Here is a 20,070-nt window from a genome sequence, read left to right on the forward strand (position 1 = left end):
TTTATTAAAGTCAATACATTTTCTATCGTGAAAAGTTACTTTTTAACTTATTCTCTTTTTATTTGCAGTTTTTCCAATGTGGGAACAAAACGTTTATTTAATTAAAGTTTATCTTTATTGTCTTCAGTCAGTAACTCACATTGTGGCAGAAAACACATTTAATACAACAACAACAACAGCAGACGGTCTGGAGGCACAACAGTTTGTCTTCAGAGTCACTGGATCAAGTCTGTGACGTAAAAACGTAAACAGTCACTTTAAACATCTTTACACGGGATTAGAGTGGCAGCTCCTTAATTTAGGGGAGGAGGAGGAGGAGGAAGGAGGAAGAAGAGGGTGAGGAGGAGCAAGAAGGAGGAGGAAGAAGAGGTAGGAAGAGGGTGATGAGGAGCCAGAAGAGGAGGAGGAAGACGACACGGGGCCACGGGGCCCCCGTGTCAGCGGATGCTGCGGTACATCATGAAGTCCACCGTGGTGCAGCGGGGGAACTTGCCGATGGAGCTCTCCTCCACCGGCGTGTAAACCTTGATCTGCCGCATGTGGGTGTCGCGGCCGTTCTGGTGGTTCGCCAGAACCGCGATCTGGATCATGAAGGTGCTGACGGGCTCGTTGTTCCGCTGACGACGACAACAACAAATAAAGAGAGTTAAAGAAACTTCAGAGAAGCTGTTGAGCCGTTATTGATCCATCAGCCGTCACAAGGACAATAAATACAATTAAAAATAATACAAATATATATATAAATATGAAGAAATTAAATGAAATTTTATTAATAAATATGAATAAATTTAAATACAAGTAAAGTTTCAAATAATTAGAAGTATATAAAATAAAGAATGTAAACAATTAAAATGCAGGTTATATATCTGCTATAAATACATTTTATTCAGAGCCACAAAAAAAATGTTTAGAGGTTGAAATAAAATATTTTTTAAGTGTATTTTAATTTGAATGTAACATTTAAAATAAATGAAAGACGAGCGTCTGACACCTGATTCATCAGAGAGATGTGAATCCAGCCGCTCGGCTCCACCATCTCCAACTGCTGCAGGGGGGAGAGGAGGAGGAGGGTGAGAGGATGCAGACAAGGCCGGTAAACAACAACAACAACAGTAGTAGTGGGTACCCGGATCTCCTGCAGGTTGTGGAAGTTGTTCCCGACCCTCACGGAGATCTTGCTGGGCGTGTAACTCTCGTCTGACTTGTAGTCGGCATAAATACACAACATCTTCACGGTGGTTCTCCTCCTGACACACACACACACACAGGTTATTTGGATATAAAACTCTCTCTCGCTCTCGCTCTCTCTACATCTCTCTCTCTCTCTACCTCTCTCTCTACCTCTCTCTCTCTCTCTCTCTCTACCTGAACTGGATGTTCACCAGGTGCGGCTGTGACCCGTCAGACTGCCAGTACGTCTCCAGGTTATCGTCCCTCAGCTGGTCCACTCCGAAGCCTGGAGGGGGAGCGTGAGACGGGAGCCGTGAGTGTGAGTGTGAGTGTGTGTGTGTGTGTGAGAGTGTGAGTGTGAGTGTGTGTGTGTGTGTGTGTGTGAGTGTGTGTGTGTGTCTGACCCGGTTTACAGGAGGACAGGGACCACACCGCCTGGGACCCGATCTCCCGGACCGTGCCGGTCCGCTCCAGCTGCTTGGGGTCGGCTCCGGGGGGGGTCTTGCTCGGGGTGGCCATCCTCTGACCGAACAACAACAACAACAACAACAAGCTCAAGCTAAACTCCCTTCAGGCGTGTCGCATGTTTACACGGAAGTTGCGATATGAAACAGTGACGTCACCACAGTGGAGGTGTGATAATGAACAGAAACATCTGGAAGCTTCTTATTCGACGTGAATCACGAGTTAGCTTACAACAAGTGCGACATGAGTGGGGACGCGATCTAGTATTTATGACTCGAGCTGAACTCAGAAGATACATATTAGTAAAAACTTACAAAGTGTTTATTTGTCCGAACGTTTCCCAGAAGTCGCGTCAAAGCATCTCAAAGATCAAAAGGTTTATCGTGTTTCCGCCACATTCTCCCACTCTCCGCTGCGTCGCGTGTCAGATGACGTCACGCGGGCGGCGGGAGCGTCGCGCTCTGAACACGTCGCTCCGGCCGCCATCTTTCCCCCCAGCCGGCTTCCAGGAGAGAACACGTTGCCTCCGGAGAGACACGTTAACCCGAAACACCGGGCGTATTTCCCGGGCTTTGTTTTGGGGTCGAACCGGGAGCGGAAGAAGGGTGAGTTCAGAACCTCTCGACCGGGTTCTGGGCCTTCACTGGGGCGGGTTGTTGCCTTTTAAGACGCGCGGCTGTCACAGTGCGGGCCTCCAGTGCTAAGCTAACGTTAGCCACATGTAGCTCCTCCATCCCGGGTCATAACGGCCAGATAAACGTTATGACACCAGAAGCTACCGGCTCGGTGTCGCGAGTCACTGCTCCTTCAATCATTGTGATCGATTATTGGATTCGGCTCGTGACCCACCGGTCAGAAGTTATCTAAGGACTCATCGCCCGCGCTGCGTTCACGGTCCGGACCCCGCAAACCGACCTTTATGCTTTAGGTTAAATGCTCTTAAATGTTCATTAAAGGGCCGTCAGAGGGGGTGGGGGGGGGGGGGCTAAAACAGGTCAGAGTTTAGTCTGATGCGACTGAAAAACACTCCAAGATCTCATTTAGTTCCACCCAGGACCAGGTCTGGTGGTCCAGGTCTGGGGGACCAGGTCCAGGTCTGGGGGACCAGGTCCAGGTCTGGTGGTCCAGGTCTGGGGGACCAGGTCCAGGTCTGGTGGTCCAGGTCTGGGGGTCCAGGTCTGGGGGACCAGGTCCAGGTCTGGTGGTCCAGGTCTGGGGGACCAGGTCCAGGTCTGGTGGTCCAGGTCTGGGGGACCAGGTCCAGGTCTGGTGGTCCAGGTTTGGTGGACCAGGTCTGGGGGACCAGGACCAGGTCTGGTGGTCCAGGTCTGGTGGACCAGGTCTGGGGGACCAGGTCCAGGTCTGGTGGTCCAGGTCTGGTGGACCAGGTCTGGGGGACCAGGTCCAGGTCTGTGGCTGTTTTCAGTGCTGAGGGCGTTTGTTGTTGTTGTTGTTGTCCTCTACGTCCACATATTGTCTGCTGGCTTTGGGTCCCTGAACGCCACGCACGAGCCGGTCGGTGACCTCTGACCTCTGCCCCGCCCCCTCAGCTCCGTCATGGCGGATAAGAACACCAGGATCGCCATCGTTAACCACGACAAATGCAAACCCAAGAAATGCCGACAGGAGTGCAAGAAGAGCTGCCCGGTGGTCCGCATGGGTGAGTGAGGGCCAGAGGCCACGCCCCTTCAGGGACCACGCCCCCTCAGGGCCCCTTCAGGGACCACTCACCTGTGTGTGTGTGTGCAGGGAAGCTGTGCATCGAGGTGACCCCTCAGAGTAAGATCGCCTGGATCTCAGAGTCTCTGTGCATCGGCTGTGGCATCTGCATCAAGGTGAGGGGCGGGGCCACGGCGAAGGGGCGGGGCTTCTGTTCTGTTCTAACTCCTCTTGTCGTGGTAGAAATGTCCGTTCGGCGCGCTGTCCATCGTCAACCTGCCCAGCAACCTGGAGAAGGAGACCACGCACCGCTACTGCGCCAACTCCTTCAAGCTGCACCGGTACGTCGACCTTTGACCCTTGACCCCCAGTCAGAATGTGTTCTGACCCTAACCCGTCGGCAGGCTGCCGATCCCTCGGCCCGGAGAGGTTCTGGGGCTGGTCGGCACCAACGGGATCGGCAAGTCCACGGCGCTGAAGATCCTGGCCGGGAAACAGAAACCCAACCTGGGCCGCTTCGACGTGAGTAGAGACGGCGAGGGCGAGGCTACGATGGCGTTTGAGGCTACAGTGGCGTTTGAGGCTACGAGGGCGTTTGAGGCTACGATGGCGTTTGAGGCTACGAGGGCGTTTGAGGCTACGATGGCGTTTGAGGCTACGAGGGCGTTTGAGGCTACGGTGGCGTTTGAGGCTACGAGGGCGTTTGAGGCACGAGGGCGTTTGAGGCTACGAGGGCGTTTGAGGCTACGATGGCGTTTGAGGCTACGATGGCGTTTGAGGCTACGAGGGCGTTTGAGGCTACGATGGCGTTTGAGGCTACGAGGGCGTTTGAGGCTACGATGGCGTTTGAGGCTACGAGGGCGTTTGAGGCTACGGTGGCGTTTGAGGCTACGGTGGCGTTTGAGGCTACGATGGCGTTTGAGGCTACGAGGGCGTTTGAGGCTACGAGGGCGTTTGAGGCTACGAGGGCGTTTGAGGCTACGATGGCGTTTGAGGCTACGAGGGCGTTTGAGGCTACGAGGGCGTTTGAGGCTACGATGGCGTTTGAGGCTACGAGGGCGTTTGAGGCTACGATGGCGTTTGAGGCTACGATGGCGTTTGAGGCTACGAGGGCGTTTGAGGCTACGATGGCGTTTGAGGCTACGAGGGCGTTTGAGGCTACGATGGCGTTTGAGGCTACGAGGGCGTTTGAGGCTACGAGGGCGTTTGAGGCTACGATGGCGTTTGAGGCTACGAGGGCGTTTGAGGCTACGGTGGCGTTTGAGGCTACGATGGCGTTTGAGGCTACGATGGCGTTTGAGGCTACGAGGGCGTTTGAGGCTACGATGGCGTTTGAGGCTACGAGGGCGTTTGAGGCTACGATGGCGTTTGAGGCTACGATGGCGTTTGAGGCTACGATGGCGTTTGAGGCTACGATGGCGTTTGAGGCTACGATGGCGTTTGAGGCTACGAGGGCGTTTGAGGCTACGAGGGCGTTTGAGGCTACGATGGCGTTTGAGGCTACGAGGGCGTTTGAGGCTACGATGGCGTTTGAGGCTACGAGGGCGTTTGAGGCTACGAGGGCGTTTGAGGCTACGGTGGCGTTTGAGGCTACGATGGCGTTTGAGGCTACGAGGGCGTTTGAGGCTACGAGGGCGTTTGAGGCTACGGTGGCGTTTGAGGCTACGGTGGCGTTTGAGGCTACGGTGGCGTTTGAGGCTACGAGGGCGTTTGAGGCTACGAGGGCGTTTGAGGCTACGATGGCGTTTGAGGCTACGAGGGCGTTTGAGGCTACGATGGCGTTTGAGGCTACGAGGGCGTTTGAGGCTACGAGGGCGTTTGAGGCTACGAGGCGTTTGAGGCCACGAGGCGTTTGAGGCTACGGTGGCGTTTGAGGCTACGGTGGCGTTTGAGGCTACGGTGGCGTGTGAGGCTACGGTGGCGTTTGAGGCTACGGTGGCGTTTGAGGCCACGAGTGGCGTTTGAGGCCACGAGGCGTTTGAGGCCACGAGGCGTTTGAGGCCTACGAGGCGTTTGAGGCCACGGTGGCGTTTGAGGCTACGAGGGCGTTTGAGGCGACGGTGGCGCTTGAGGCCACGGTGGCGTTTGAGGCCACGGGCGTTTGAGGCCACGTGGCGTTTGAGGCCACGGTGGCGTTTGAGGCCACGAGGCGTTTGAGGCTACGGTGGCGTTTGAGGCCTACGGTGGCGTTTGAGGCCACGAGGCGTTTGTGGCTACGAGGGCGTTTGGGGCTACGGTGGGGTTTGGGGCTACGAGGGCGGGTGGGGCCACGGTGGCGTTTGAGGCCACGGTGGCGTTTGAGGCCACGAGGCGTTTGAGGCCACGGTGGCGTTTGAGGCCACGAGCGCGTTTGAGGCTACGGTGGCGTTTGAGGCTACGGTGGCGTTTGAGGCTACGAGGGCGTTTGAGGCTACGGTGGCGTTTGAGGCTACGGTGGCGTTTGAGGCTACGGTGGCGTTTGAGGCTACGGTGGCGTTTGAGGCTACGAGGGCGTTTGAGGCTACGGTGGCGTTTGAGGCTACGGTGGCGTTTGAGGCTACGAGGGCGTTTGAGGCTACGGTGGCGTTTGAGGCTACGGTGGCGTTTGAGGCCACGGTGGCGTTTGAGGCCACGGTGGCGTTTGAGGCCACGGGCGTTTGAGGCCACGGTGGCGTTTGAGGCTACGAGGCGTTTGAGGCTACGAGGGCGTTTGAGGCTACGAGGCGTTTGAGGCCACGGGCGTTTGAGGCCACGAGGCGTTTGAGGCCACGGTGGCGTTTGAGGCTACGGTGGCGTTTGAGGCCACGGTGGCGTTTGAGGCCACGAGGCGTTTGAGGCCACGGTGGCGTTTGAGGCCACGAGGCGTTTGAGGCCACGGTGGCGTTTGAGGCCACGAGGCGTTTGAGGCCACGAGGCGTTTGAGGCCACGGTGGCGTTTGAGGCCACGGTGGCGTTTGAGGCTACGGTGGCGTTTGAGGCCACGAGGCGTTTGAGGCCACGGTGGCGTTTGAGGCCACGAGGCGTTTGAGGCCACGGTGGCGTTTGAGGCCACGGTGGCGTTTGAGGCCACGAGGCGTTTGAGGCCACGAGGCGTTTGAGGCCACGGTGGCGTTTGAGGCTACGGTGGCGTTTGAGGCTACGGTGGCGTTTGAGGCTACGAGGCGTTTGAGGCCACGGTGGCGTTTGAGGCCACGAGGCGTTTGAGGCCACGGTGGCGTTTGAGGCTACGGTGGCGTTTGAGGCTACGAGGCGTTTGAGGCCACGGTGGCGTTTGAGGCTACGAGGCGTTTGAGGCCACGAGGCGTTTGAGGCCACGGTGGCGTTTGAGGCTACGAGGCGTTTGAGGCCACGATGGCGTTTGAGGCCTACGAGGCGTTTGAGGCCACGAGGGCGTTTGAGGCCACGAGGCGTTTGAGGCCACGGTGGCGTTTGAGGCCACGAGGCGTTTGAGGCCACGAGGCGTTTGAGGCTACGGTGGCGTTTGAGGCCACGGTGGCGTTTGAGGCCACGAGGCGTTTGAGGCCACGAGGCGTTTGAGGCTACGAGGCGTTTGAGGCCACGTGGCGTTTGAGGCACGAGGCGTTTGAGGCTACGGTGGCGTTTGAGGCTACGAGGCGTTTGAGGCTACGGGCGTTTGAGGCTACGGTGGCGTTTGAGGCCACGATGGCGTTTGAGGCTACGATGGCGTTTGAGGCTACGGTGGCGTTTGAGGCCACGTGGCGTTTGAGGCTACGATGGCGTTTGAGGCCACGATGGCGTTTGAGGCCACGGTGGCGTTTGAGGCTACGAGGCGTTTGAGGCTACGATGGCGTTTGAGGCCACGAGGCGTTTGAGGCCACGGGCGTTTGAGGCTACGATGGCGTTTGAGGCTACGAGGCGTTTGAGGCCACGGTGGCGTTTGAGGCTACGATGGCGTTTGAGGCTACGAGGCGTTTGAGGCCACGGTGGCGTTTGAGGCTACGATGGCGTTTGAGGCCACGAGGCGTTTGAGGCTACGAGGCGTTTGAGGCCACGATGGCGTTTGAGGCCACGAGGGCGTTTGAGGCTACGAGGCGTTTGAGGCTACGAGGCGTTTGAGGCTACGGTGGCGTTTGAGGCCACGATGGCGTTTGAGGCCACGGGCGTTTGAGGCTACGGTGGCGTTTGAGGCTACGATGGCGTTTGAGGCCACGGTGGCGTTTGAGGCTACGATGGCGTTTGAGGCTACGAGGCGTTTGAGGCTACGGTGGCGTTTGAGGCCACGATGGCGTTTGAGGCTACGAGGCGTTTGAGGCCACGTGGCGTTTGAGGCTACGATGGCGTTTGAGGCCACGAGGCGTTTGAGGCACGTGGCGTTTGTGGCTACGATGGCGTTTGAGGCTACGAGGGCGTTTGAGGCTACGATGGCGTTTGAGGCTACGAGGGCGTTTGAGGCTACGGTGGCGTTTGAGGCTACGATGGCGTTTGAGGCTACGAGGGCGTTTGAGGCTACGGTGGCGTTTGAGGCTACGAGGGCGTTTGAGGCTACGAGGGCGTTTGAGGCTACGATGGCGTTTGAGGCTACGAGGGCGTTTGAGGCTACGGTGGCGTTTGAGGCTACGATGGCGTTTGAGGCTACGAGGGCGTTTGAGGCTACGGTGGCGTTTGAGGCTACGATGGCGTTTGAGGCTACGAGGGCGTTTGAGGCTAAGGTGGCGTTTGAGGCCACGAGGCGTTTGAGGCTACGAGGCGTTTGAGGCTACGGTGGCGTTTGAGGCTACGAGGCGTTTGAGGCTACGTGGCGTTTGAGGCACGATGGCGTTTGAGGCTACGATGGCGTTTGAGGCTACGAGGCGTTTGAGGCTACGGTGGCGTTTGAGGCCACGAGGCGTTTGAGGCCACGAGGCGTTTGAGGCCACGATGGCGTTTGAGGCTACGATGGCGTTTGAGGCCACGAGGCGTTTGAGGCTACGATGGCGTTTGAGGCTACGAGGCGTTTGAGGCCACGGTGGCGTTTGAGGCTACGAGGCGTTTGAGGCTACGGGCGTTTGAGGCCACGAGGCGTTTGAGGCCACGATGGCGTTTGAGGCCACGAGGCGTTTGTGGCTACGGTGGCGTTTGGGGCTACGAGGGCGTTTGAGGCCACGAGGCGTTTGAGGCTACGTGGCGTTTGAGGCCACGATGGCGTTTGAGGCTAGGAGGGCGTTTGAGGCTACGGTGGCGTTTGAGGCTACGAGGGCGTTTGAGGCTACGATGGCGTGTGAGGCTACGAGGGCGTTTGAGGCTACGAGGGCGTTTGAGGCTACGGTGGCGTTTGAGGCTACGATGGCGTTTGAGGCTACGAGGGCGTTTGAGGCTACGAGGGCGTTTGAGGCTACGAGGGCGTTTGAGGCTACGATGGCGTTTGGTGATGAGATAATGTTTTGGGTGGAGTGCTTTTGCCGTCCACCAACTGAAAGTTTTGTGTGTAGAAAGAACTCCACTTCCATCTGTCCCTCTCTCTGTCTCTCTCTCTCTCTCTCCCTCTCTCTCTCCTCTCTCTCTCTCTCTCCCTCCCTCTCTCTCTCTCTCTCTCTCTCTCTCTCTCTCTCTCCCTCTCTCTCTCTCTCTCTCTCTCTCTCTGTCTCCCTCTGTCTCTCTCTCTCTCTCTCTCTCTCTCTCTCTCTCTCTCTCTCTCTCTCTCTCTCTCTCTCTCTCTCTCTCTCAGTTCACGCTGAGCGTCAGAGCGACAGGGTGTGTGTTTGAGAGCTGCGGAGCGTTGTCTGTGTGTTTCTCTCTTTTCTGTTCTTTCATAGTTGTTTGTATTTAGTTTATGTGGTGCATTAGTTGGGTTTCACAGTAGTTTAATTTGTTTGGTGGTTATTTGGGTTTTTCTCTGGGTGTCTTCCGCTGCGGTGCCTCACCGGGCTCGGGCGGCGGAAATGTTTGCCCGATTCCCCCGCTGCTCACGAGGAGACACGGTTAAGATCTCCGGTGACTCCTCGTGCAGCGTGGAGGAATTGCCGGGCAGTCGGGAAGAAGGTCGGGTGCGGCAGCGTGAAGTCCGCCGCCAAGATGAACGGCTCGGTCGTGATCTTCCTGGATCAGGTGGGGAAGGTGAGCCGCGTGGTGGAGGAGGGTCTCGGTGGGAGATTTGTTTGTGCAGGTGTTTCCGCTGGATCAGCCGTCCACCAGAGTCCTCGTTTCAAACGTCCCTCCGCTCATCTCCGATGAGTTTCTCAGCAGAGAGCTCTCCGGCACGGAAAGCTGGTCTCCCGATGAGAGAGATCTCGCGGGTTCAAGGAGAGATCAATGAAGCATATCAAGAGTTACCGTAGATCGGTTTATATGATACTCGACGACCGGAGCGCGGAGTTAAACCTGCGCTTCAGCGTCAGAGTAGATGATGTTAACTATAACGTCTACGCGTCTCCATCGGCGATGAAGTGCTTTCATTCCGGGGAGGAGGGGCACACCGCGAGGGTCTGCTCGAAGCGCGGCGACCCGGCGCCAGCTGGTCCGGGCGGCTCGGGTCCGTCCGGCGCGTTGCGTCGCGCTGGGCCGGCTTGGGGAGAAGCGGGCGTGGCAGCTGCCGCTGCTGCGGCGGCGGGGCTCGCGACCGCGGCGTCTCTGAGAGACGGCGGAGAGCGCGGCGAGCGGCGTCACTACTGCTGTCCCCGACACACATGTGGTGGATATGAATAAGAGCGTGAGTGATGGTGGTGATGGTGGTGATGGTGGTGAGGCTAGGCAGGGCAGTGAAAGGCAGGCTGTGGGTGGGGTAGGAAGGGATAAGAGTGAAGGAAAAAAAGGAAAAATAGACTCACAAAATGGTGGTGATGGTGGTGACGTGGCTAAAGCTGCCAAGAGCTGTGGGGGGGGGGGGGGGGGAGGAGGGTGAGCTGGGAAATAATGAGGATAAAGAAAAGGAAGAAGGAAATGGAAAAAAGGGAGAGAAAAAAAAATAAGAAGAAAAACCCAAAAAATGGGGGTGATTGTGGCAAGGGTGGTGGTGAGGGTGGAGATGGTGGCAAAGGTGGGGAAACTGCCCAGAGCAGTGGGGGGGAGGCTGTGGGTGAGGTGAGAAGTGATGAGGATAAAGGAGGGGAAAGTAAGAAAAACAAGAGAAATGTTGCTGATGGGGCTACGGCTGGCAAGGGTGGTGGTGATGGTGGCAAAGGTGTTGAAATCACCCAGAGCAGTGGGGGGGAGGCTGTGGTTGAGGTAGGAAGTGATGACGAAGGAAAAAAGGAGGAGAAAAAAGGAAGGAAGGACAAAGAGAATGCTGATGGGAAGCCCATGGAGGTGGTAGGACAGGTGGGTGGAGTTGAAGGGGCGGAGGAAGAAGGTGTAGGTGAGGAGGGGGATGAACAGGTGGAGATGGACGAGGAGGAAGCAGGGGGGCAGAAAGAGGCCCCAAAAAGAAAGAAGAGTGGCCAGAGCGCCGGCAGCGAGGCCAAAGCCAGCAGGGTGGAGGAGAGGAGTCAGGGGGCGGGGCCGGTGGAGGACAGCAGTGATGAGGAGGGGTCAGAGGACAGCGACTCTCCTCTGATTTTAACAAACAGTCAGACTCAAAAGCTGTATACGGCGGATGAAATAAGCTTGTTTTTATATAAAACGAAAAACAAACAAAAAGGTAGAGGTCAGGGATCACTTCCCTGACCTCGTGGCCTTTGAGCACTCCTGCCGCTATCACATGGCGAAGAAGAAATTAGATATGCAGGAGGTTTTTAGAATTAGAAATATTTTACTCAAAGTAAAGGAGTGCATCCAGCAGGGGGAGGTGGAGAGCTCCAATGTGTGTTTTATTTGATTTGTTGGTTTTAAGTTTTATTTGTTTTTTAAACTCTTTTCCTTGAATGAACACATTCAGAGTCTGAGTTTTAAACGTAAATGGAGCGAGGGACAGTAAGAAGAGAACATCAATTTATGAATTTAACAAGATGAAGGCCAACGATGTTCTCTTCTTACAAGAGACGCACAGCGACAGCACCAACGAGGCGGACTGGAGGAGGGAGTGGGCGAAGTCCTCCTGAGCCACAACACCAACCTCAGCGGAGGAGTGGGCTTCCTCTTCTCCAGGGCCTTCAGCCCGCGGTCACTGGAGGTCAAACACATCGTGGAGGGGAGGCTGTTCTTCGTGAAGGCACGGTTCGACCTTTTTAACGTGGTTTTTATAAATGTCTATGCTCCAACAACTGGGACAGAGAGGAAGCTGTTTTTATCCAAAGTTAATGATGTTTTAAATGACTGTGCCTCGGAGGATTTTTTATTCTTGGGGGGGGGTTTTAACTGCACAGAGGATGATTTTAAAGACAGAAACCACACAGAGCCACATCCAGCTTCACAGCAGGTGCTGAGGAGGCTGGTCCATTCTCATGGCCTGGTGGACATGTGGAGAAGGATGCATCCGGACTGCCGACAGTACGCATGGTCCCACGTTAGGGAGGGAAGGATCTCCTCAGCCAGGTTAGACCGTATTTATGTTTTTAAGCACCATTTTAATATTTTCAAAATGTGCAGCATTGTTCCGGCTGGTTTTACTGATCACTCTTTGGTTTTATGTCATGTTTTTATGAGGAACTTTTTACCCAGGAGCGCGTATTGGCATTTTAATTCAGTTTTAACTTTCGATAGGAATTTTAGAGAGGTGTTGTTTTATTTTTGGGGAATTTTTAAGCTGAGGAAGAGTGATTTTAATAATCTTAGGCAGTGGTGGGACCGTGGTAAAATAGAGATTAGGCTTCTTTGTCAGCAGCACACTTTCAACGTCACTAGAGACGTCACCAGATCTATGAAGGACCTGGAGACTGAGATAGTGGACCTAGAAAGTTTAAGCGAGTCCACAGGAGATCGAGGACATATTGAAGTCCTCAAAAGTAAAAAGGCGGCTCTCGCCGACCTGTTCAAAGTTAAAGTGCAAGGCGCACTGGTCAGGTCCCGATTCCAGAACATCGCGGAGATGGACACTCCCTCTAGCTTCTTCTTCGGCCTGGAGAAGAGGAGTGGGCAGGGGCGAGTGATCCACTCACTGCTGACGGACGCAGGGCAGCCGGTTGTGGAGCCAAGCCAGATCCGGAAGCGAGCGGTGGGGTTTTACTCCTCCCTGTATGCCACTGAGTATAGGGAGGAGGGAGAGTCGACGGAGGGGCTCTGGGGAGCTGCCTCAGGTCTCCGAGGAGACTAATGAGGAGCTCGACAGACCCATAACCCCCCCAGAACCCTCCGGACTGGCAGGAGATCCTGACGTTGTTGTTGTTGACGTGTGGTCCTCCTCCAGAACCCTCCGGACTGGCAGGAGATCCTGACGTTGTTGTTGTTGTTGACGTGTGGTCCTCCTCCAGAACCCTCCGGACTGGCAGGAGATCCTGACGTTGTTGTTGTTGTTGTTGACGTGTGGTCCTCCTCCAGAACCCTCCTGACTGGCAGGAGATCCTGACGTTGTTGTTGTTGACGTGTGGTCCTCCTCCAGAACCCTCCGGACTGGCAGGAGATCCTGACGTTGTTGTTGTTGACGTGTGGTCCTCCTCCAGAACCCTCCGGACTGGCAGGAGATCCTGACGTTGTTGTTGTTGTTGTTGACGTGTGGTCCTCCTCCAGAACCCTCCTGACTGGCAGGAGATCCTGACGTACTTCCGAGGCTCCGAGCTGCAGAACTACTTCACCAAGATCCTGGAGGACGACCTGCGAGCCATCGTGAAGCCGCAGTACGTGGACCAGATCCCCAAGACCGTCAAGGTGGGGGGGGAGTGTGTGGAGTGTGTGTGTACAGTGTGTGTACAGGGTGTGTAGTGTGTACAGCAGGCCTATTCAACTAGCGGCCCGCGGGCCGGATACGGCCCGTTTGAGTTTAACTCTGGCCCGCAAGACTGCCTGCAATTCAGTATAGCTTGGTAAGAAAAAATAAAACTGACGGACACGCCTCTTTTATACATTGAGACATCTAACCCAGAGCCATTGAGTTTCACTGTTGCCTCAACCAAACCTGTATGGTTACATCTTTATGTTACGCACCCGTGTTGGTTGCCGGTGTTACACCCCTACTGGTTTTCAAACCTACTGGTTTCCCTACGAGTGCGTGTGTTGTGTTCTCTTAACATCTGCAGCGGGGCTCTGTCTCGCGCACCAGATTTGTCACACATTCACAAACATATTGCTGGAGATCTTCAAGCCACCGTTCATATCCATGTCGGCGATTACGATTGTATAAGTGAGCAGCGCATCACAGCCACGGAGGAAGAAATACATTGTCGAAAAAATAAAAATAAAAAGATCGCCCGACCTGGTTTCGATCTCTTTCACGCAAAAGAAGTCTGCACTCAAAGACATGCAGTCTGTGCGCTGCGCCACCAGATATTAGTGTCATTTCAAGTAATTTATATATTGATCCATTAAGTCACATTTCTTATGTTTTCATGGGAACATTTGGTTTGGGATCTGAAACAACTGGTTACCTTGAGCGGATATTTACACTTTGAAACATGTTTATAGTGATGCTTGTTCGCAACACTTTTGCCACACAATACCGACGCATTTTCGTGTGTGACTGTTTCCCTGTGGAAATATACATTACTGTTTTTAATTTTGAGCCATTATTTGATCAATATTCTGTGCGGCCCTCACACCCCCCGTGATTTTCTTATTCGGCCCACTTGCTACTGAAGTTGAATAGCCCTGGTGTACAGTGTGTGTACAGTGTGTGTGTAGTGTGTACAGTGTATGTAGTGTGTGTACAGTGTGTAGTGTGTGTACAGTGTATGTAGTGTGTGTACAGTGTGTGTACAGTGTGTGTGTAGTGTGTGTCGACCTGCAGCTTCTGGTGGATGCTTGTTTTTAATCGGAGCGGTTGCACTTCCTCCTGTGGCCTGTAGGGGTCAGTGGGCTCCATCCTGACCAGGAAGGACGACACGAACACACAGACCATCGTGTGTGCCCAGCTAGGTACACACACACACACACACACACACACAGACACACACACAGACACACACACAGACGACACACACACACACAGACACACACACACACACACACACAGACACACACACACACACACACACAGACACACAGACAGACAGACAGACAGACAGACACAGACACACACACACAGACACACACAGACAGACAGACACACACAGACAGACAGACAGACACACACAGACACACACACAGACAGACACACACACAGACACACACACACACACACACACACACACAGACAGACACACAGACACACAGACAGACACACACAGACACACAGACACACACACACACAGACAGACACACACAGACACACACACAGACAGACACACACAGATGCACACAGACACACACAGACACACACAGACAGACACACACAGACACACACACACACACACAGACACACTGACAGACACACACAGACAGACACACACACACACAGACAGACACACACACAGACAGACAGACACAGACAGACACACACACACACACAGACAGACGCACACAGACAGACACACAGACAGACACACAGACACAGACAGACAGACACACACAGACAGACACACACACTACAATAACTGATCAATCATTGGAGAAAAAATTCTGCAAATGAATCGGAAATAAGAATAAGTGTTGTGATTGGCCGCTTGTTGCCGGGCAGATCTGAGTCACCTGAGAGAGCGCAACGTGGAGGACCTGTCCGGAGGGGAGCTGCAGAGGTTCGCCTGCGCAGTCGTCTGCATCCAGAGAGCAGACATGTGAGCTCCACACACACAACCATGCATTAGGGATTTATATACATACATTATATTTGTTTATTTTTATATAAATATGTTTATATATATATATATAAAACTATAGTTTCTGCTATATAACACGGAAACATATGTATTCATATATAAATAATTTATACTTATTTATTTATAAATTTATATTGATTTATATATATACATTTTTCTTAAATTATTCATGAATCATTTTTATTTATAAATAATTTATATTTATTTATATCTAAATAATTTTTATTTAAATATATATAACAATATATTTTGTCCTTCAGTTTCATGTTTGACGAGCCGTCGAGTTACCTGGACGTGAAGCAGCGGCTGAAGGCCGCCATGACCATCCGCTCGCTCATCACCCCGGACAGGTGTGTGTACAGCGTGTATAATGTGTATTTTGTGTACTCCAGGTACATCATCGTGGTCGAACATGACCTCAGCGTGTATAATGTGTATTTTGTGTACTCCAGGTACATCATCGTGGTAGAACATGACCTCAGCGTGCTCGACTACCTCTCTGACTTCATCTGTTGTCTGTACGGCGTCCCGAGCGCCTACGGAGTCGTGACCATGCCCTTCAGCGTCAGAGAGGGTAACACACTCACACACACTCTCACACTCACATAACCACTCAACCACACACACGGAACCATATATCTATATATAAACTATTTATTTATTTTTATATAAATAATTTATATTTATTTATTTTTATATAAATAATTTTTATTTATTTATTTTTATAGCAATAATTTACAAATATATATATTTTTTTGATTTACCACGGAACCATATATATTATATGTATATATAATTTTTTTGATTTTTATATAAATTATTTTAATATTTTTTATTTACCACGGAACCATATATATTATATATGTATATATAATTATTAATTTTTTAGATAAATTATTTTTATTTTTATTTAAATTTTTTATTTTTAGATGAATTATCTATATTTATTTATATACATTTGATCTATATAGATATAAATACAAATATATGTGTATAAATATATATATATATTTGTATAAACCAGACGGTTCTGGCTCCAGGTGAAACAACAAGGATGTCGGTCTCTCGTCCTCAGGCATCAACATCTTCCTGGACGGCTACGTTCCCACGGAGAACCTCCGGTTCCGAGAGACGTCGCTGGTCTTCAAGGTGGCGGAGACGGCCAACGAGGAGGAGGTGAAGAGGCTGCGGCACTACCAGGTGAGTCTTCACCTCCATCATCCCCTCATCCGCTATTCATGGAGCGCAACAGATGCTTTTATTCTGAAGGAACACCTCACAACACAAATGTTTTGTTTTATTCAAGTATCCGGAAATGACAGACGATTATCGTTTAATTACTTTATCTGAACCTCTTTTTTATTACATTTTTAAAATATATTTTGTTATATTATCTTTAATTTAAAGTGATCTAAAATAACTTTCAATTATCTTCTTATATTTTTAATTATCTGAAATTAAATAATCTTACCATATGTTATCTTGTTTAAATATATTTTTTTATATTATCTGAAATAATTTCAAGTTATCTAAATTAATTTTAAATTATCTTAGAATATTCTGAATCATCTAAAGTTTAATAACGTTATTTATCATATTTAAATATGTGTTGTTATAGTATCATACATTATTTTAAATGATTAATTTTGACGTATTTGAAATAACCTTCAAAAAAATATTCTTTTATATTATCTTAAATTAATTTTTATGAATTTAAGTGATTTTAAATCAATTTCAATTATTTTTAAATGATCTTATATTTGGTGTTTTATCTCTTTTGTGATTTAGTATCCGGCGATGACGAAGACGATGGGCGAGTTCAGTCTGGAGATCAAAGCCGGAGAATTCTCTGACTCTGAGATCATGGTGATGCTGGGAGAGAACGGTGAGTCAACAACAACAAACAATAAACAACATGGTGATGCTGGGAGAGAACGGTGAGTCAACAACAACAACAACATGGTGATGCTGGGAGGGAACGGCGTTGTAGCGTCTTTAATACTCATCAATGACACGTCATCATAAACTCGTTAATAATAAGCTTTTTACTTAGATTTTATTTAATTTATTTAAAACATTTTTTTATAGATTGTAAATTATTTTATTATGACATCATTATTTAGATTTAATTGTATTATTTTTAAATCTTGCAGCTTTTAAACAATATTATTATATTTGTAGAGAAATCGAGTTAATTCCTGAATTCCGGTGTTCTTCGTCTTCATCGTTGTGTTTAATGTCTTCAGGAACGGGAAAGACGACCTTCATCCGGATGCTGGCGGGAAGCCTGAAGCCGGACGGGGGAGGTGAGACACACACTCACACACACTCACACGCACACACACTCACTCTCTCTCTCTCTGTCCTCAGGTGAGGTCCCCATCCTGAGCGTGAGCTACAAGCCTCAGACCATCAGCCCAAAGTTCAAGGTCAGCTCCTCTTCGTCACATTGTTAGAGGACGAGTAAAACTATTGAAATGGTTGTGGGTGGTATTATTAGTAGTAGTATTATTATTAGTAGTAGTATTATGATTATTAGTAGTATTATTAGTATTAGTATTAATCTGCTTTTTCACACATTAAATATGTGTCAGGCTTGGTGTAAATAGACATAAGTTGCTCTCTAGCGCCCCCTCAGTCTGCCCGGCGATGCCCAGAGTCTCGTGTCCTATTGGACCTGCTCCACAGAAAAGCCTCTCAGACCCCTAAGCTCCGCCTACTTGGACTTTCCTCCATTTTGAATTAGGTGAAAACCCGTAGTGGCCCCTCCTCCTCCAGGCCGGGTCGGTTCCCACAGAACCTCCCAACAGCTGTGTCACATGACTGATGAGTCATATAGATGGACCAATCAGCCTCTTGGGGGCGTGTCTTGTTTTTCAATGCTCATAATTTCAACACTATTGGGACGAATCACTCCAGACGTGTAGTTTATGCGCACAATTGTGTGTGTGTGTGTGTGTGTGTGTGTGTGTGTGTGTGTGTGTGTGTAGGGCAGTGTCAGAGCTCTGCTCCATGAGAAGATCAGAGACGCCTACACTCATCCTCAGTTCATCACCGACGTCATGAAGCCCATGCAGATCGAGAGCATCATCGACCAGGACGTGAGTACACGACGAGTACTCCACTAGAAGTACTCCAGTACTCTCCATGAATAAGCTCCGCCCTCTAGTGGCGGCCCGCAGCTCAGAGCCGGTGGTCAGACTGACTCCTCCCCCTTCCCCCGGCCCCTCCCCCTCAGGTGCAGAACCTGTCGGGCGGCGAGCTGCAGCGCGTCGCCCTCACCTTGTGTCTGGGGAAGCCGGCCGACGTTTACCTGATCGACGAGCCGTCCGCCTACCTGGACTCAGAGCAGAGGCTGATGGCCGCCAGGGTCATCAAGAGGTCAGCGCCTCCTGCTCCTCCTCGTCTCTCTTCCTCCTCTCTCCTGCTCCTCGTCTCTCCTCCTGCTGCTCCTCTCTCCTCCTCCTGCTCCTCCTCTCTCCTGCTCCTCGTCTCCTCCTGCTCCTCCTCTCTCCTGCTCCTCGTCTCTCCTCCTCCTGCTGCTCCTCTCTCCTCCTCCTGCTCCTCCTCTCTCTCCTGCTCCTCGTCTCTCCTCCTGCTGCTGCTCCTCCTGCTGCTGCTCCTCCTCTCTCCTCCTCCTGCTCCTCGTCTCTCTCTTCCTCCTCTCTCCTGCTCCTCGTCTCTCCTCCTGCTGCTGCTCCTCTCTCCTCCTCCTGCTCCTCGTCTCTCTCTTCCTCCTCTCTCCTCCTGCTGCTCCTCCTCCTCACTCCTCCCTGTGTGTAGGTACATCCTCCACGCCAAGAAGACGGCGTTCGTGGTGGAGCACGACTTCATCATGGCGACGTACCTCGCCGACCGCGTCATCGTGTTCGACGGCGTTCCCTCCAAGAAGACCACGGCCAACACGTGAGCCCCGCCCCCGTGTACTAGTACACAGAGTACACGCCCCCGTGTACTAGTACACAGAGTACTCTGTTCCTGACTGTGTGTCTCTGTGTTTGTGTGTGTCTCTGTCTCTCTCTGTGTGTGTGTCTCTCTCTGTGTGTGTGTGTGTGTCTCTCTCTGTGTGTGTGTAGGCCTCAGGGTCTGCTGGCGGGGATGAACAGGTTTCTGGCGTTGTTGGAGATCACCTTCAGAAGAGACCCGAACAACTTCAGACCACGCATCAACAAGTCTCACTCCATCAAGGTACTAGTACACACAGTACGGCCTCGCTGCCCCCTGCTGGCGACTCGTCTGCATTACAGTAACGGTTTCCTGCAGAACGCTGTCGACGCTTTAATGTACGAATAAAGTTTGTTGAATGGTTGTCTGCAGGACACGGAGCAGAAGAAGAGCGGGAACTACTTCTTCCTGGACGACTAGGCCTCTTGCTGAGAGGCGTTCAGGGACATCCGGGACATCCGCGTTCAATAAAATATATCCAAACATCATCGTGTCTGAATCCTTGAGATGAGAAACCACTGCGGTGCGTTCAGGAGCCACACACATCAAGGTACTAGTACACAGTATGTGTACACACACATGAGAACATGTATGTTTCAGTGCTTCATGAGTTGATAGTTTCTCCAGAGACGTTTTTAAAATAAAGTATCGGTTCAGCCACCGGTAACGAAAAAACCCAAAGGATACCCACCGCTAAGCACCGCGCTGCGTTCAAGAGCCAAAGTAAACCCTCGCGCTGCGTTCAAGAGACAAAGTAAACCCTCGCGCTGCGTTCAAGAGCCATAAAGTGAACCCACCGCGCTGCGTTCAAGAGCCAAGAGACTAAAGTAAACCCTCGCGCTGCATTCAAGAGACAAAGTGAACCCTCGCGCTGCGTTCAAGAGCCATAAAGTGAACCCTCGCGCTGCGTTCAAGAGCCATAAAGTGAACCCACCGCGCTGCGTTCAAGAGCCAAGAGACTAAAGTAAACACTCGCGCTGCGTTCAAGAGCCAAGAGACTAAAGTAAACCCTCGCGCTGCGTTCAAGAGACTAAAGTAAACCCTCGTGCTGCGTTCAAGAGCCAAGAGACCAAAGTAAACCCACCGCGCTGTGTTCAAGAGACATAAAGTAAACCCTCGCGCTGCATTCAAGAGC

General features: G+C 51.7%; 2 protein-coding genes across 5 annotated transcripts; one reads left to right on the plus strand and one right to left on the minus strand.

Annotated features, from left to right (window-relative positions):
* Positions 1–92: 92 nt before the first annotated feature.
* Positions 93–2,051, minus strand: anapc10 (anaphase promoting complex subunit 10). The gene is made up of 6 exons (XM_056443445.1): positions 1,950–2,051; positions 1,575–1,692; positions 1,366–1,456; positions 1,127–1,247; positions 992–1,045; positions 93–617 (listed from the first exon to the last, which is right to left on the minus strand). The coding sequence occupies exons 2-6, from the start codon at positions 1,687–1,689 to the stop codon at positions 438–440; spliced, it is 561 nt and encodes a 186-aa protein (XP_056299420.1). The 5' UTR covers positions 1,690–1,692; positions 1,950–2,051; the 3' UTR covers positions 93–437.
* On the plus strand, positions 1,421–19,423 carry abce1 (ATP-binding cassette, sub-family E (OABP), member 1). Of its 4 annotated transcripts, none has more exons than XM_056443381.1 (19): positions 1,421–1,483; positions 3,186–3,295; positions 3,385–3,470; positions 3,538–3,635; positions 3,699–3,816; positions 12,811–12,948; positions 14,082–14,151; positions 14,852–14,948; positions 15,251–15,340; positions 15,443–15,564; positions 16,066–16,190; positions 16,779–16,875; positions 17,237–17,296; positions 17,361–17,419; positions 17,981–18,091; positions 18,229–18,371; positions 18,774–18,896; positions 19,067–19,178; positions 19,308–19,423. In XM_056443381.1, exons 2-19 carry the CDS (start codon positions 3,193–3,195, stop codon positions 19,353–19,355), a joined length of 1,800 nt encoding a protein of 599 aa, XP_056299356.1. In that variant the 5' UTR covers positions 1,421–1,483; positions 3,186–3,192; the 3' UTR covers positions 19,356–19,423. The 4 variants fall into 4 exon arrangements, with proteins under 4 accessions (XP_056299356.1, XP_056299355.1, XP_056299353.1 ...); XM_056443380.1 differs by having other exon boundaries at positions 1,466–1,489; XM_056443378.1 differs by lacking the exon at positions 1,421–1,483 and adding an exon at positions 1,739–1,803.
* The last annotated feature ends 647 nt before the right edge of the window (positions 19,424–20,070 follow it).

The sequence above is a fragment of the Pseudoliparis swirei genome, chromosome 21, assembly GCF_029220125.1.
Source record: "Pseudoliparis swirei isolate HS2019 ecotype Mariana Trench chromosome 21, NWPU_hadal_v1, whole genome shotgun sequence".
Lineage (NCBI taxonomy): Eukaryota > Metazoa > Chordata > Actinopteri > Perciformes > Liparidae > Pseudoliparis > Pseudoliparis swirei.